Source organism: Lepus europaeus, chromosome 16 (genome assembly GCF_033115175.1).
Source record: "Lepus europaeus isolate LE1 chromosome 16, mLepTim1.pri, whole genome shotgun sequence".
Lineage (NCBI taxonomy): Eukaryota > Metazoa > Chordata > Mammalia > Lagomorpha > Leporidae > Lepus > Lepus europaeus.
The window spans coordinates 61635358-61652566 of record NC_084842.1 but is presented as its reverse complement, the minus strand read 5'-3'; the positions used below and the strand labels follow the sequence as shown (position 1 = coordinate 61652566).

Genomic DNA, 17209 nt, shown 5'->3' with positions numbered 1-17209 from the left:
TACAGTTGAGGGATCTTTTCCTTTTCATGTTCTCTCTCTCCCACTGTCAGCTGCTCCTTTTAAAGTCTCTTTTGAAGCAAAATTTAATCTTACATAAGTTCAAATCATCTTAAAACGAACTGCACAAGTATTCCCTTCCTGGGACAAACCCTTTACTTCAACAGTGCCATCAGCTTCCACACATCTCCCACAAACTGTCCTCACCAGCTGTCTCAATTTACTCAGTCCTCAATCTTAATCTGGCCTGGTACATGCTGATCACTTCTTCTGTTCTCCAAGTAACCAGACTGACTCGATATCACTTATGTATCCTCATCCAGGGTGTTCCCTTGGCTGTGCTCGATACTTTTAATTGTTCCTCTGAAATACAGTCATTGCTGCCAAACATCATTCCGCTTAGTGTCAGACTGCATAAACAACAGTGTCCACACAAGATTATAATGGAGTTGAGAAACTCTCATCACGTAGTGACACGGCAGTCATTACAATGTCATAGTGAAACGCATTACTCCCATGTTTGTGGTGATGATGGTAGAGACAAATCTACATTATACATCATTATACAAAAGTACAGCACAATTATGTACAGTTCATAATCCTTGATAATGACAATGCATGACTGGAGGATTGATGCATGCATTTACTATACTATGGTTAAAAATTTTTAATTAATTCATGTAAGAGGCAGAAAGACAGAGAGGGGAAAGGGAGGGAGGGAGGAGAGGAGAGAGGAGACAGCGCACTCCTATCTGCTAATTCACTCCCCAAAAGTCCGCATCAGTTGGGGATGGGTCAAGGCTGAAGCCGGGAGCCTGTAATTCAATCTGGGCCCCATGTGAGTGGCAGGGACCTAACACTTGAGACTTCACAGCTGTCTTAAAGTCTCTGCACTGGCAGGAAGCTGGAGTCAAGAGCCAAAGCTAACAATCAAATCCAGGTACTCAGATGTGGGATGTCTCCCCTGACAAGACAACTCCTACCACCCCAAAGGAATGTGTATTCATGAAGTCTCCAACACTTTCCCTCCGTATTCTATAAACTACACACTCTTCCTTTTACATACTGGAAATTCCAAATCTATTATCTCCATCCCATAAACTGTTTTCATACGCATCTAATCCACAAAAGTAACTCTCTTTCAAGAGTTTTTCCTTAGATGTCTTAGAAGCACCTCATGTTCAACATGTCTAAAATCAAATTCATTTTCATGGGGTTGGCATCATGGTACACTGGATTAAGCACCTGGTGGTGACACTGGCATCCCATGTAAGAATGGAAGTTTCAGTCTCAGCTGCTCCACTTCTGATCTAGCTTTCTGCCAGTGTTCCTGGAAAAGAAGCAGCAGATGGCCCAAGTGTTTGGGTCCCTGCCACTCATGCTGGAGACTTGGCTGGAGTTCCCGGCTCCTGACTTCAGCTTGGGCCAACCACAGATATTACCAGCATTCGAGGCTTGAATCAGCAGATGGGAAACCTCTTCCTCTCTGTCTCTCCCTCTTGCTCTGTCATTCTGCCTTTTAAATAAATAACTAAATCTTTTAAAAATGTTTCCACATAATTTGTTAATCAGAGATAGGCTTTTAAAGATATTTACACTATCATAAAAAACATGATGAAGAATCTATGACCATTATTCTGGAATTCCCTAAGTGTTCCACTTTTCTATGAACTCAGAGAGTACCTGTTTTACAAATGGATTTCACCCTGTAATTCCTGCAAATTAGAAAGGACAAAATCACAGAATCTGGTTTCCACACCTACATTTATAAGGGAGTGCACTGCACACAGTAAGCACTACATAAAAATTCACCAAACTGAAGAGGTTTAATCCATGTTTACTACATCATAATTAAAACCTACATACCATTGGCCAAATCCAGTAGGAAAAAAACCCTTAGCCTTGGTAACCTGATAAAAATAACTCAAAATATAATAAAGTCAATTATCAAATTCATATTTGCTTGTTTAAGAACACAAGTTCTGTGAGTTCAGACACCAAATCTGTAACGTTGACCGCTATTTCCTGTCCTGGAAGTAGCTCCCAGTAGGCAAAACATAAACATAAATAGATGACTATAAAACTGCATTTCTGGGCCAGCACCATGGTTCACTTGATTAATCCTCTGCCTGCACTGCCGGCGTCCCATATGGGTGCTGGGTTCTAGTCACAGTTGCTCCTCTTCCAGTTCAGCTCTCTGCTGTAGCCTGGGAAGGCAGTGGAGGATGGCCCAAGTGCTTGGGCCCCTGCATCTGCATGGGAGACCAGGAAGAAGCACCTGGCTCCTGGCTTCAGAACAGCACAATGCTGGCCATGGTGGCCATCTGGGGGTTGGACCAATGGAAGGAGGACCTTTCTCTCTGTCTCTCTCACTCTAACTCTATCTGTCAAAAAAAAAAGCTGCATTTCTGCCTGTAGTTTGATGCCATTATACTACCTATACATGTAACTGGGTCTTTACTGCTGAATATATAATTAACAGTATTCTGACAGTAGAGCGAACTCATAATCTGGTACTAAAAATCAGAATCCAAGGTATCATTAACCATCATAGTCCCAGGAGTAAATAAGTGAAAAGCAAAGTCCTAACTGCGCTTGGAAGTTAAAAGACACACTCTGACATAAATGTCTAATCAGCAGTGTGCTTGCTGTGTGCAGCTGCTGGTGTGCTCCTATGAAGATGAAGGGAAGACAGGTTCAGTTAACTGTTGAAAGTCATTAACCTTGTCATTAGCAAGAAAAATAACCAGAGGGAAGGCTGATTGAGCTAAATTTTTATACTGGGTTTGCAAATTATTTTTGCACTATCACAGAGCTAAATATTCTGAATCAGTGTCATTGTGGGATTTGTTTTTAAGCTCATAACAATAAATCAAGAAAAAGTGATTCAAGAAACTCTAATTGTTCTGAGAAGCCTAGGCCATTCTTTCCCAGGTTTCCTTACTTGATCATCCTTATCTTACAGACCTTTACATACTAAAAGCCTTGAAGCCAAATCCTCTAAAGTCTTTTCTACCTGTACTTTCTCTCATAGGTGAACCCATCCATTCCTTGGCCAAACAACAACTAAATGGTAAATTTACATCCTAATTGTAACTGCTTCACTTAATTTCAGGCTTAACTGCTTACTCACCAGCTCCACTTTGCTATAAAACAGACATCTCCTAGTTACTATTGCTGAAACCAGATTCTTGGTCTACCATCATGTATAGTTCAGGACCACAACTTTGGGGTCCTCCTTGGCTCTCATACTCATTTGCTCCATCGACATACCCTGTGGCACCTCTACCTTCACAATATATCCTACCACTCATCAACACTAGGTTCTCACGGAAGCCATCTCTTGCCTTGCCTGTACAGCATCATCTTAACTAGACACTCACTTTCACTCTTATTCCCCCAAAGCTTACTCATCTGGAGCCATAGAAGGCCTTCAAAACAAAACAAAGATCAGTCCACATCCTAGCTCTCAGAATGAGTAGTTTCCAATTATATTCAGAACAAAATTAAAATCTTCTCCCATCATGACCTATAGGGCTCTATGTGATCTGGTCTACAGATTGTTAAAATCATTTCTTTCCGTTCTCTGACTCATCCACATCTCCCAAGCCACAAACCTGCAGACCAGCACTTTTCAGGGTCTTTAACTCTGCTGGATCCTAGATCTAGAACACACTATCAAGACAAATGCATGCATTGCTTCTTCACTTTTCAAGTCTTTCATCAAAATAGCTTCTCCTGTTGCCCTAGCTTTCAGAATACTCTCTCTTTCCCTTGCCTGTTTTTCTTCATGGTTTTTAAAATTGATGGATACAATATAACACAATTATTTTTTATCTACATACTTTGTTTCCCCCACTACTCTATATACTTCCTCAGGGCAGGAATGTTGTCCATGTATTCAGTGCTGTGTCCTCGATACCTAATAATAATCCCTGATGAAGAGTAGATCATTAACAACGGTGACTGGAAAACTAAACACACTGAAGAAAGTGAAGTTTATAAAAGCCCCATATGTGTGCACAACTCAGGATTTTATATCCACTATATATCACCACTGAAAATACAGTTACAATTACCAATCTGCTTTGCAAATACCTAAATGTGAATATTCCATAGAAATTATAATAATCTGAGCACAATGAGTTACTCATTAAAAATATAAAAATATGTAAACTTCATTGGAATTTACTTGCTATGAAGAAAGTTCATATACATTTTATATGTATGATTCAGAAAATTTCCAACAGCTTTTAACTTAACGATTTCTTCTCCAATAAAATAACCAAAACATCCCAACCCCCAGAATTGTTGAGATAAAAAGCAAAAAAGCACTCACCGGCCTTTCTCCACCAAAAGTAAGACATCCAATTTTTCCCCATTTTGAACCATTGTGCTGATTGCTAGAGAAGAAGAAAAAAGTATGTATTTTTAAATGTTATCCTAAACACCCATACAAACACAACAACTGTTAATACTACTTAGTCCCATGTTCCAGAGTGAGCCATCATTTTATGTAAAAGCTACCATTATCCCATCAATAAAGAACTGCGTCCCTAAGATAAGAGAAAAGCATCTTACTTAACTCTTGCAGTCTTCTTAAGTGCATCCTGTCTTCCTGAACTTCCTGCGTCTGAAGGCAAAAACGCAAATTGAATTTGTCCATAGCAAACCAGCCTTTTCTCCACTGATCCAGGGCATGGCAGTCTTTGTAGAAGAGCTGGCCAATCAAGTCGTAGTCAGTTTCTGTTAAGTTTTCAGCAACAAAGGGAACAAAATGCTGTTAAAACAAATACAGAAAAGTAATAAAGACAGTGAAAATAGGAAATCTCTTCCCTAACCACAGATCTGAGGAAAGGTGGGAAAATTATCTTGGTCACCCCAAATTCAGAACAATTTTTTAAGCATGCTGGGTGTTTCCAAACTAAACAGTAAAAATGGAGTTTCAAATGGCAGCATCTTGTGCCATTTTTCTTGCTCTACATAAAGTTGAAACAGGAAGACATTCTCTCTGTTGATCTGTGGCCTTTTTAAAAATGTCAACCTACACTGTTTTTTCAGCTTATATATATTTTACTGATTCTGTCCATTTCTTCCCCTTTGTACACACAATGAGTAAGAAATTTACACATAAAAACATATAAAAATTAATACTGAAAACAATCATCAAAAACACTGAAAGGTCCATGAATGTTTTTTTCCAATATTGTTAATTTCTTCTCTGCTTAAGGCTCTAGAAAGGCAACTCTTATCTGCTTTTGACTATAAACTTGGAAAACCTAATGAAGTACATACATTTTTTTCTCCAGATTCTTGAATAAAATTTTCATGGACCCCTAAAGCTCAACCAGACTCAAAGTTAAGAATCTTTCCTGGGTTTGAAGTAATAATATAATATTTAAATACCTTGACTATTGCCTCTGTCCACTTTCTTTGAGCTTGAGATGTTTCAGCTCCAAATAAAAACACACGCTCAGAAGGTAAGTAGATCTCAAAAACAAAGATGGGCCTGTAGCATGTATGAATAAAAAGACACCATTAGCCATTGTACTTGGCTCTCATGAAACATACAGATCAAGTTATTAATGAAATTCCTTTTGAAACAGGAAAGTACTGTGAAATCAACCTATTCATCCATCTAACATATTATTTTATTGATGGTTTGTATGGCTATCAAATGAGCTAAATGGAACTTTCTGGATCAGACAAAATTAATATTCCTCAGATGACAATCTACTGCATGATGTTGCTGGTGCCCTGGACACTCTTCAGCTCACTGATATGACAAAGGACTCTGCCTGCCTTCCTCTTCCTTCTCTGACCACTCTGCCTAGATTACCTCTGACTGATGGCTCAAAGCAAATGCTGTCCACAAAGTTACAAGCCCTCTTCTTGTGGTAGTTTACAAATCTTCCTTCTCTCATGCCACCCTGAAACATCATCACTTTATTACAGATAAAATTAGAGTAACAGCCAATGGCCTGACTTCTACCATGAGTTCCTCATCCAGATCTCCAACTATTTCCTAGAACATGTGAGGCTTGTGTGCTACTATTATCTAAAAATCTCAAAAGACCCTCTCTATCACTATCAGTAACACTTCATCAATAATGTTATATTTTTAAATATGTTATAGGTTAACATGAATGAACAGCAATGTTTTAAGTGGCAATTTATTTACCAATCTAGCAACTTTATACAGTGCTCTTACTTAAACATTCCACAGTATGACACATAAAATTGACTATTCATTAGAATGGCACTATCAAGAGTTAAAATAAATCAATTAATGATCTTATTCATATAAAAAGCTACATTTAGTAGAAAATAATAGTCATCTCAGCAAGTACATACTAGAAATGATGTAACAATGGTAATAGGTTTTGTGTAATGTTATGTAAACACATAGCTTTGCAAGTCTCTTCCTTTTGTCATATAAATCTTTCATTAAAATGCTAAGATCCTATAGAACTGATTTTTTTTAAATGTAATACTTACACTTTTTCATTAAATGTATTACAAAACATGGTAAGAAATTTCAGATCAAAGACCTTAAATGGATGATCTGTGTCAAAAAGTCCTCAAAAAAAAAAGGGCGCTGGGTTCTCGTCCTGGTTGCTCTTCTTCCAGTCCAGCTCTCTGCTGTGGCCCTGGAAGGCACTGGAGGATGACCCAACAACTTGGGCCCTGCACCCACATAGGAGACCAGGAGGAAGCACCTAGCTCCTGGCTTCGGATCGGTGCAGCACTGGCCGTAGCGGCCATTTGCGGGGTAAACTAACAGAAGGAAGACCTTTCTCTCTGTCTGTCTCTCACTGTCTAACTTTATCTGTAAAAAAAAAAAAAAAAAAAAAAAAAAGTCCTCAAACTCAGTTGAACTACCCCATGAGTCAAATATCTTGCATATATAATGCTTAATATTTCAAGTGCAATTTTTTTCAGACTATTAAAATACCAGCATAAAGTTTGGGAAATGTAGCATTTCAATATACCAGTAAATTTGATATTTTACTTTAATGTGAACAAATTATCACTGGATATTTCCCTTTGTCTTCTACTTTAATCATGATATTCATTAAATGAACTCATAAATTTTGCCATTAGCCCACTATATAAAATAATGACTAAGTAATATAAAAGGACTATGATGGTGAAGAAGGGAATGCTAAAATTTGCTTATGATTAGATGCAAACAAGTGAGCCTTTCATGCCTTGCATAACACTTTCATTTTCATACTTTTGAGTAAATTCTCTAGAGAACTTTCAGAAGCAACTGAAGAACAGAAATGATAACAAAACCCTTTTTACCTGGTGTGACAATTACCTAAAAATACCTTTCCTCTTGTGTAAATGGCAGACCTACCCAGTATTTAAATAGAAGTCCTCTTTGTGTATAGCCAGGCAGATAACTTCATTGATATTAATGGTGCCGTTAGGCGTGGTGGACTTATCATTTTCATAGTAACTCAAGAAACCTCCTTCCAAAACACACCACTTCTTATTCGTCTCTAAAAATTCAGAACAAAACAAGTAATACTTGAGCTACAACATCAACCTGATTTTCACAAATGCATAGTTTTAAGCAATAACTAGATTCAAATAGATAAATGTATTAATTTCCCAGTTCATTGTAAAGAGCCTACCACTGTTTCATGGGATATAAAGGTGTCACATTTTCTGCTTTCAAAACATTTACAATCTAATAGCATGGAATGTACATGGCAAAAATGACTGTCACACTGATGACCACTGAAGCAGGCAGATCCAGAAAGCACTTGCTGCAAAACTGTGAAACTGCAAAACGGATGTGTGTACAAAGCATGAGGAAGGGAAATGTCTGCAGAATGTTAGGAGGAAAAGGGGACTACAGCTGATCACAGGCAGGCACACCAGAGAAGAAGGCGCTGTTCCCTGTAATTTCCTTAAAGCCTTGATTAGGGGACTGAAAACCATCTTGCACAGGGGTCAGGCAACTATGGCTTATAGGTTAAATCAGATCATCACCTGCTCTTATAAACAAAGCTTTTCTGGAGTAAGTAACAGCTATTCATCGAGTGGGTGCTTTGCCTGGACCCGGGCAGAGCTGAGATAAGGCAGAGCCCGTCTGGTCCACAGAACCTAAAATATTCAGAAACTGCTGATTCCTGATTTTTGTGGGTGTAGGTGAGCCACTGAAATGGTTCTAGCAGTGGAATAACATCAGATTGGAATTTCTCACACTCTGTTTACTGTGGCAAATGGATTTGAGAGGATGATGCCAGAGGCCTCTGTTGACAGAGGTTTAAGTGAGGAATTAAGAGGCCGAAGCAGGACACTGGCTATTATTAAGGACAGGAAAGGGGTATACAACAAGACAGTGATGGGGTGTGAATAAAAGCAACACAAGCATGCATGTGTGTGTGCTAAGAAAATGAAACTGATGCGATACAGAAAATAAGGAGAACTCACTAATCATGGTATCATTGAAAAGCTTTGATTAAAAGATGGACAATAATACTCATTACCATTTAAAATAAAAAATAAAAGAGGTTCCAGTGAAATAGCAGTTTCCTTTCAGAAACACTGAAGGAGAGTTTGGAAATCCAATTAAAAGTAAGTATGACAATGGATTTGCACTGAGGAGCCAAGGAAAGCGCTTGATAACTAGAAGGTGTTCCGTATGAGATGGAAGTTCAAAATACACAGTAACCAAACATAAAATCTTAGGGAATTTAATATTATAAGGGGTGATGAATATATACAGGTCCTTAGGAATTATGGAGAAAATGAGAAGAGGCCATACATAAAACAGAATAGAAGTAAAGTACTTCTTAAAAAATATATTTATTTATTTGAAAGTCAGAGTTAGATAGAGAAGGAGAGATGCAGAAAGACAGAGAGAGAGAGAGAGAGAGAGAGAGATCTTCCATCTGTTGGTTCACTCCCCAGATGAACACAACAGCCAGCACTGGGCCAGACAGAAGCAAGGAGTTTCATCCAGGTCTCCCACATGGGTGGCAGGGCCCCAAGTATTTGGGCAATCTTCTGCTGCTTTTCCCACACCTCTAGCAGGGATCTGGATTGCAAGTTGGAGCAGCCTGGACTTGAGCTGGTACCCATATGGGATTTTGCAGGCTTGACTCATTATGCCACCACACCACCCTCCCAGAGCATTTTTTAAAGGACTTATTACCAATATTAAATACAGCAAAGATATCCAATGAAACAAGTGCTGAGAAAAACACCTGTGGGTCTGTGTATTCGGGAGGAAACTGCCTACTTTACTGAAAATGCAGTGCAAGATGCCAAGTTGCAGCATAATGAAGACCACATAGAAAGTTAAAGGTAAAGCCAGCCAGGATGTATCACCAACGCTTGTAACGAAGGAAAGCCTGTCATAAGCTAAAATGAAGAAATGAGCCAGCATAAGGCAAACAGCAAACAAAGATGTATATGCATGTGAGTATTTATGTGTACACATACATGCACACATACACACTAAAAATTAGGATAAAACAAATGTAGAGTTAATATTTGGGATATCTGGGTAAAAGACATGGGAATTCTTTGCAGCACTGCAAATTTTCTGTAAGTCTCAAACGGAGTCAAAATAGCTTTAAAAACGTTACAAGAAAAAATATATTAAACTGCTCCTTAAATTCTCCTTTATCATATCATTTGAACCTTAGGAAGGGGGGGAACTGGTAAAAACTAGAAGAAAACAAGACAACATACTGGGCCTCAAAATACAGTCCCTAGGACAGACGGCCAACAGGAAGCAACCCTGAGACTGAGAAGTATATATTGTGAAACATGGGTCACCATATGAAAAGTCAAGTCATAACTCAGAGAAGCAAACAGCACAAAGAAATCCTTTATGGGACCTGGGAAAGAGCTAACAGAGACTCAATCAGTTCCCAGGGAAAGGTGATCCATTTTTTTTCAGGGCCCCTAAATGCTGAATCACAGCCTATACTCAGCATGGTTATATGAAAATCATGAAAGGAAATAATTTTTAAAAGAATAATCATTTCTGACTTCTAAAATGTAATGAAAACATCAGTATACTCATCAAAGTGTGGTTATAACTTCAAAACAAGGCATTTAGATGACTAGAATAATCTTCACAAAAGAGTAAGTCGACCTCCACAATATTTAATACACAGAGGGTAACCACTGGCAGATTAAGATTCCGCCTCCGGTCCTCACTAGTAGCTTGCAGGCCAACGGAAGGGGATTTGTGCCTGGAATGATAACCATCAGGTAGTCCATTTAGGAGATCAGAAGTTTCAAGGACGGAAGCCACTCTCAGACTGGAGCCATCAGAAAGAAACTTCACAGAAAGAAACTGCTTTGAAACAGTCCTTTACGATTGAGGAGGCATGCTTCTAAAACAGCAAAGAATGTATTCAGAACTACAATCACTTCCCGATTCTGAGAAAGAACAGCGTGAGCAAAGTCACAGAAAGGGGAAACCAGAATCCCTATTTGGGCAGATAATGAGATTACACATGAAGCCGGGAAACGGGAAACAAGATGGCAGGTTCATGGCAAAGGCCAGGCCTCGGGAGCCTCACATGACAGGTGTTCTAGAATCTGTGCCTCTGTCAGTAGACAAGTGGGAGCCATTCAAGGTCCTAACAAACAGTGCCAAATGAATGACGCATAAAATAAATGTGAATGCAGAATCTAATTATGTAAATTCTAATGGGAAACAAATGACAGATCTCTTTTTCAAGGTGCACATAAACTCATTTTAAGTTAGAAATATGGGTTTGAGCAGATTTAGTCCCATAGCATTATCATTTCTATAACCATTTATTAGCGTTAGTTTTGTAAGTGAAGTGGGCCAGAGGTCTGACAAGGTAGGCATGGATACTACCCTTGAGGATTTAGAGTAACAGAGCTGTGATGGGAAATCTTGACATTCCTATTGATTTGGGAAGCAATGAAATGCTTTAGCAAAATTATCTTGGATGATATTCGTTCGCTTAGGCCAATTTAGTTGTGAACTCTTGACTCTGACTCTCAGAAATGTCGATACCCTCTGTGAAACCCTCTGTACAGCACAAGTCCTACTGTTAATCAGCTACTGGATGATGTCCACTAGGGTAAAAGTGGGGTCACACAATGGATACCTCTTAGGACTCTTGTTTTTAATAGACAGGAGCTTGTGTGGAAGGTGTAAGTAAAGTGGGTGGGTTGGCCACAGGGGTTATTCATTTTTTCCTATTCAATTTTTTTGAAATTTTTATAAACAGATTTCATGTATTTAATAGATATAATTCTAAGAAGATAACCATACTTCCCTCCCTCAACCCACCTCCTTCATTTTTTTTTAAATTTTGCAAAAACATAATTTTGATTTACTGTATAATCACAGGTTAATACACCACTAAACATACTTTTCAACAAGCAGAAAGTAGAAAGACCACTGTTCTACAGGAGTCTAAACAAGACCTAAAAACAATAATCAAATCATTAATATATCTGTTCATTCTTATACACTTATTGTATTCTATATTAACTGCCACATATCAGAGAAAACATATGATATTTGCCTTTTGGGGACTGGCTTATTTCATTAAGCATAATGGTTTCAGTGAAGGAAAACATTACTTTGGGGTTTACTCAAGCATGGGTAAAGAACTCCAAAGGTGACCTATATCAATATGACTATGCAATAATACAGATACCCCAAGGGAGTACCCTAGTTGTCAGCTACAGCCTATAGGCAACACACAAACACTCAAAATCTAACTGGAAGCCAGAAGCAGCTGTGTTTACATACAAGCACACCCACCAGTACTTCTCTTCTTTCCCCTTCTTCTCTCACACTTACGTACCACGCATAATTCTCCACATTTTATACGCATTTATCTGAATCCCCTTATCAGGTTAGTCTATTATCATACCCCTTCCCTGTATCCTTTCCTCAGGGACATAACAGTTCACTGACCTCCTCAGGGTCACACAAGTACTTGGCATCTGAGCTGGGGGTAGAACCCAGGCAGCTGGGGTCTGATGCTGTACTCTTAACGACTACACATACTGCCTCTCTGTGAATATTATATGCCGAGCTATATATCTCTATGTAAAATAATGCATTAGGGCAAAAAAGATGTCACATCTTTCAATACAAATGTGGACAATAAAGCTAAGGCAGTTAATGCAAATATACCACTTTTCTTTTTTTTAATTTTTTTTTTATTTAGTGAATATAAATTTCCTAAGTATAGCTTATGGATTACAAAGGCTTCCCCCCCCCACAACTTCCCCCCCACCCGCAACCCTCCCCTTTCCCACTCGCTCTCCCCTTCCATTCCCATCAAGATTCATTTTCAATTCTCTTTATATACTGAAAATCAGTTTAGTATATATAAAGATTTCAACAGTTTGCCCTCACATAGCAACACAAAGTGAAAAAATACTGTTGGAGTACTAGTTATAGCATTAAATAACAGTGTACATCACATTAATGACAAAGATTCTGCAAGATATTTTTTTTTTAAAAAGATTGATTATTTTTCTATGTAATTTCCAATTTAAAACCAAGGGTTTTTTTTTTTTTCATTTTCAATTATCTTTATATACAGAAGATTGATTTAGTATATACTAAGTAAAGATTTCATCAGTTTGCACCCACACATTACCACAATGTGTAAAAATACTGTTTCAGTACTAGCTATATCATTACTTCACCTTCGACAACCTATTAAGGACAGATCCCACATGGGACGTAAGTACACAGTGACTACTGATGTTGATTTAACAATTTAACACTCTTGTTTATGGCGTCAGTAATCTCCCTAGGCTCTAGCCATGAGTTGCCGAGGCTATGGAAGCCTTTAGGGTTCGCCGACTTCTATCCTATTCCGACAAGGCCATAGTCAAAGTGGAAGTTCTCGCCTCCCTTCAGAGAAAAGTACCTCCTACTCTGATGGCCCTGTTCTTTCCACTGGGATCACACTCGCTGAGATCCTTCATTTAGGTCTTCTTCTTCTTCTTCATCTTTATTTTTTTTTTTCCCCAGCGTGTGTTGGCTTTCCATGCCTAAAATACTCTCATAGGCTCTTCAGCCAGATCCAAATGCCTTAAGGGCTGATTCTGAGGCCAGAATGCTAGCAAATATACCACTTTTCAAAACTATAGATTGCTTCCTGATGAAGAATTTCCATAACTTATAGTATTCAATAGTCACTGAAGGGGCCAATGTGGAGGCTGAGCAGTTAGGCTGCCAACTGCGACAGCGGTGCCAATTCAAGTTCTGCTGTTCCACTTCTGATCCAGCTCTCTATGGCCTGGGAAAGCAGCAGAAGATGGCCTGAGTGCTTGGGCCCCTACACCTACGTGGGAGACCCAGAAGTTTCTGGCTCCTGGCTTCAGCCTGGCCCAGCCCTGGACATGGCTATCATTTGGAGAGTGAACCAATAGATGGAAGATTTCTCTCTCTCTCTCTCTCTGTGTACTTTCAAATAAATAAAACAATTTTTTTTAAAATCTGCTGAAAATAGGAATATACATTCAGAAAAGATTCTCAAGAATACAATCTAGGATATCCACAGAACAAAAGATCTACAAGATTCCTCAACATTAATCCATGACATTAAATACAAACAGACCAAACAGTTTCTGGTAAGCCACATCAACCACTTTCTTCTTAAAAACCAAACACTGTGCAAACAAATCTGGGTAAGATTTCAAGGGAACAAAATAGGGTTGAGGGGAATAAGGAAAACAAGCCCAGGATGCTATTATTCAGCTCTGTTCTTAGGTTTAACAAGAGCTATCAATCTTTCTTTTCATGAACACCAAATTGAGAAGAAAAAAAAAAGAAAAAAGGAAGAAGGAAATACAGATCAGTCTTCATAACCAAAGGCTAGAAGAACCTGAGGTCCGGAAAAGCTGAACTGACAATTTGATGCCTCTGTAGCTCTCTGAAGGACCACATGCATTTTATTTCAAGACGTCTGTCTTCGTTTTTCATCGTTTGGCTTTACGGCCATCCTGACAAGTACTGATGGAGTGGTCTCATCCAGGCGCTAGCCTTTCACAGGCAAAGGTGAAAACTACACGCTAATCTCTAAATATTTCCAAATAATTCATTTTTCCCACAAAGCTGATGCTCACCAGTAGTAACACCACTGGGAATCTTAACGGGAGCTGGAAAATAAACTCAGAAAGCAGAATGATTCTTGACAGTTCAACATTTTCTGTTTCATTTTTAAGTAGACTCTTTTTATACAAAATATGCTTTGTGCCAGCAACTGTATCCTTTTTTTTTTTTTTTTTTAAGATTTACTCATTTATTTGAAAGTCAGTATTGGAGGGAGGATTTTTCCATCCATGGCTTCACTCCCTAAATGGCCTCAATGGACAAGGATGGATCAGGCTGAAGCCAGCAGCCTGGAGTTCTTTCCAGGTATCCTGTGTGGGTGGCAGGGGCCAAATAACTTGGGCCATATTTTGCCACCTTCCCAGGCCATTAGCAAGGAGCTGTAATGGAAGTGAAGCAGCTGGGCCACGAACTGGTGTCCATAAAAGAAACTGGCGTCATAGGCATTAGCTTAATTCACTACGCCACAAAACTGGCCCCAACTGTATCATTTTATACCCAGATCAAAACTGAAGTATTATTATATGACTTACATTTTCAGACTGGTTAGCAAAATGCTTAAAGAGATGGTCACTCCGGGGCTGCTGTTGTAGCAGTTTAAGCTGCCATTGTGACGCCGGCATATCCACATGGGAAAGCCAGTAGCAGGCCCGGCTGCTCCACTCCCGACCCAGCTCCTTGCTCATGCACATAGGAAGGTAGCAGAAGATGGTCCAAGTACGTGGTCCCCTAACACTCAAGTGAGAGACCCAGATGGAGTTCCTGGCTCCTTGCTTCAACCTGGCTCAACCAGGATGGCCATTTGAGGAGTAAACCAGTGGATGAAAGATCTCTGTCTCTCTGTCTCTCCCTCTCTCTGTCACTCTGCTTTTCAGATAAACAGACAGAAATGGTCATTCAACAAATATTTATCACATTGTTACCACGCATTGACATTGTTATAGGCACCAGGTATTCAATAGTCCTGAACAAATCAAAAGAGCTGATGTTTCCTGATCTTTCAGTCCAGAAGGAGGGAAAAAACAAGTAAGTGAAGAAAGAATAGTCTTCATGGGACGAACAAGTACATCCCCTGCAAAAGAAGTGATGGCAACAGGAGCACACTATGTGGGACGCCAGTGACGCCTCACTGACTAGGTGGCAATGAACTGATCCTCGACAGGTCAGGAACTACCAGTAGGAAAAGAGCCTTACAGAGCAAACAGCCACTGTAAAGGCCGACAAAAGTCACGAAAGGACGTGGAATGCTCCAGAAATGGAGGACACAAGTCCAGCATGGGTTATGTATGTGTAGAATGAAATAAGAGATGAAGGGTAGGGGTGGATGGGAAATAAGATACAATATCTCCTAGGCCACGATATGCAACAGGGTTACATTCTGGAATGGAAAGTCAATATGCTTGGGCAGTAGAATTACATGGCCTGCTTTAAATTTTTAAAGATCATTAGTTCTGGCTTGTAGAGAAAGTTTTAGTGGAAAGCTAAGGGAGATACAAAAGGAGGGCACTGATGCATGAACAGGACATGGTGCCTGGGGGGCTGGGATGCTGTCAGGAGACTCCCCTGTTGAGTCTGAAATGACAGAATTTGCTGATAAACTGGATGGAAGGAAGGAGGACAAAGAATACCTTGCCAGGAAATTATTTTCAGATTAAATTGTTTCAAATGTGTCATAAAGCCAAAATACCAATATTCACTTTCCCAAATGGGGAAACATCCCTAATTAAACACAAACTAGGTACTCTGTATCCTTGGGTTCCACATCCATGTATTCAACCACAAATCAAAAATATTAAGAAAAGCATTGTATCTGTACTGAACATGTGCAGATTTTTTCTGTCATTATTCCCTAAAAAATACATTTGGAAAGCATTTATATTGCATTAACTATTGTAAGTAACTGAGGGATGTATATTAAATTATATGGAGGATTGTGTAGGCTACCTGCAAACACTACTTTTGTACAAGGGACTTGTACATCCACAGGTTGAAGTATCAGAAGGGAGACTTGGAGCCATTCCCCCAAGGATATCAAGGGATAACTGTACAGAGAATGCACGAGTTTCTGTGTTTTAAAATAAATTTTAAGGCCGGCACCATGGCTTAACAGGCTAATCCTCCACATTGCGGCGCCGGCACACCAGGTTCTAGTCCCGCTTGGGGCGCTGAATTCTATCCCGGTTGCCCCTCTTCCAGGAAGCTCTCTGCTGTGGCCCGGGAGTGCAGTGGAGGATGGCCCAAGTGCTTGGGCCCTGCACCCGCATGGGAGACCAGGAGAAGCACCTGGCTCCTGGCTTCGGATCAGCGAGATGTGCCGGCCACAGCGGCCATTGGAGGGTGAACCAACGGCAAAAGGAAGACCTTTCTCTCTGTCTCTCTCTCACTATCCACTCTGCCTGTCAAAAAATAAATAAATAAATAAATAAATTTTAACCCAAACCTCCGTAGTTGGTTTTAAAAAGATGGAAGGTTTAATAACAACTGTTTAAGATCTCAATTCAGTACTCATGTAATTATGAAAAACGCTTATTTCAAGAAAATATTAAAGTAAACTGATAAGTTTACAGATATTATAATGATAATTCTCAAAAAGTTTTTATGGCTAAGATCAAGTGTAAATGTTTACTTTTAGTCTCCAGAGGTTTATAATATATTGGGCTTATAATATATTGTTTTTCAAATGTCCTATCTGATCTTTGTGAAAGTCAAGTGGTTTGAAGAATGAGTCTATGATCTCCCAGTATTTAGAAGAAACATTCTAGAAAGCTTATAAAAACTCACTGACAGCTACATTACTGGCCTTATTCAGTTATTTTAATAATGGTTATAGTCAATTCAAAGTTATCTAGGTACTATCACCCTCTCTCTGATTAGTTATCACTGAACTGCTTACAGGTTAAATACTGTATAGAGCAACAAAAGCTTTTCAAAAATATCTTTAATATTGTCATTTATTTTCAGTTTGACTGAGTGAAGGAAGAGAATAAAAACCAAGTGCTTTTTTTGTGCTGAAAGAACACATCTAAATTTAAAGATAAAATGCTTTGCCATTTTACTGTCTCCAAGCTGTCACAGGTTGACCAAGGGTGAACCATAACAATTAGAACACCAGTCAGG

At 39.1% G+C, this 17209-nt stretch overlaps 1 protein-coding gene across 9 annotated transcripts in view; it reads right to left on the bottom strand.

Moving 5' to 3' along the window:
• The window catches only part of ARAP2 (ArfGAP with RhoGAP domain, ankyrin repeat and PH domain 2), a 235134-nt gene that overhangs the window by 140431 nt on the left and 77494 nt on the right, over positions 1–17209 (bottom strand). For all 9 annotated transcript variants that reach the window (XM_062213241.1, XM_062213242.1, XM_062213243.1 and 6 more), the window contains exons 15-18: positions 7361–7505; positions 5404–5506; positions 4579–4777; positions 4337–4400 (exon numbers count right to left, since the gene is read on the bottom strand). In XM_062213241.1, the coding sequence (XP_062069225.1) occupies positions 4337–4400; positions 4579–4777; positions 5404–5506; positions 7361–7505 (511 nt within the window). The remainder of the gene's footprint in view (positions 1–4336; positions 4401–4578; positions 4778–5403; positions 5507–7360; positions 7506–17209) is intronic.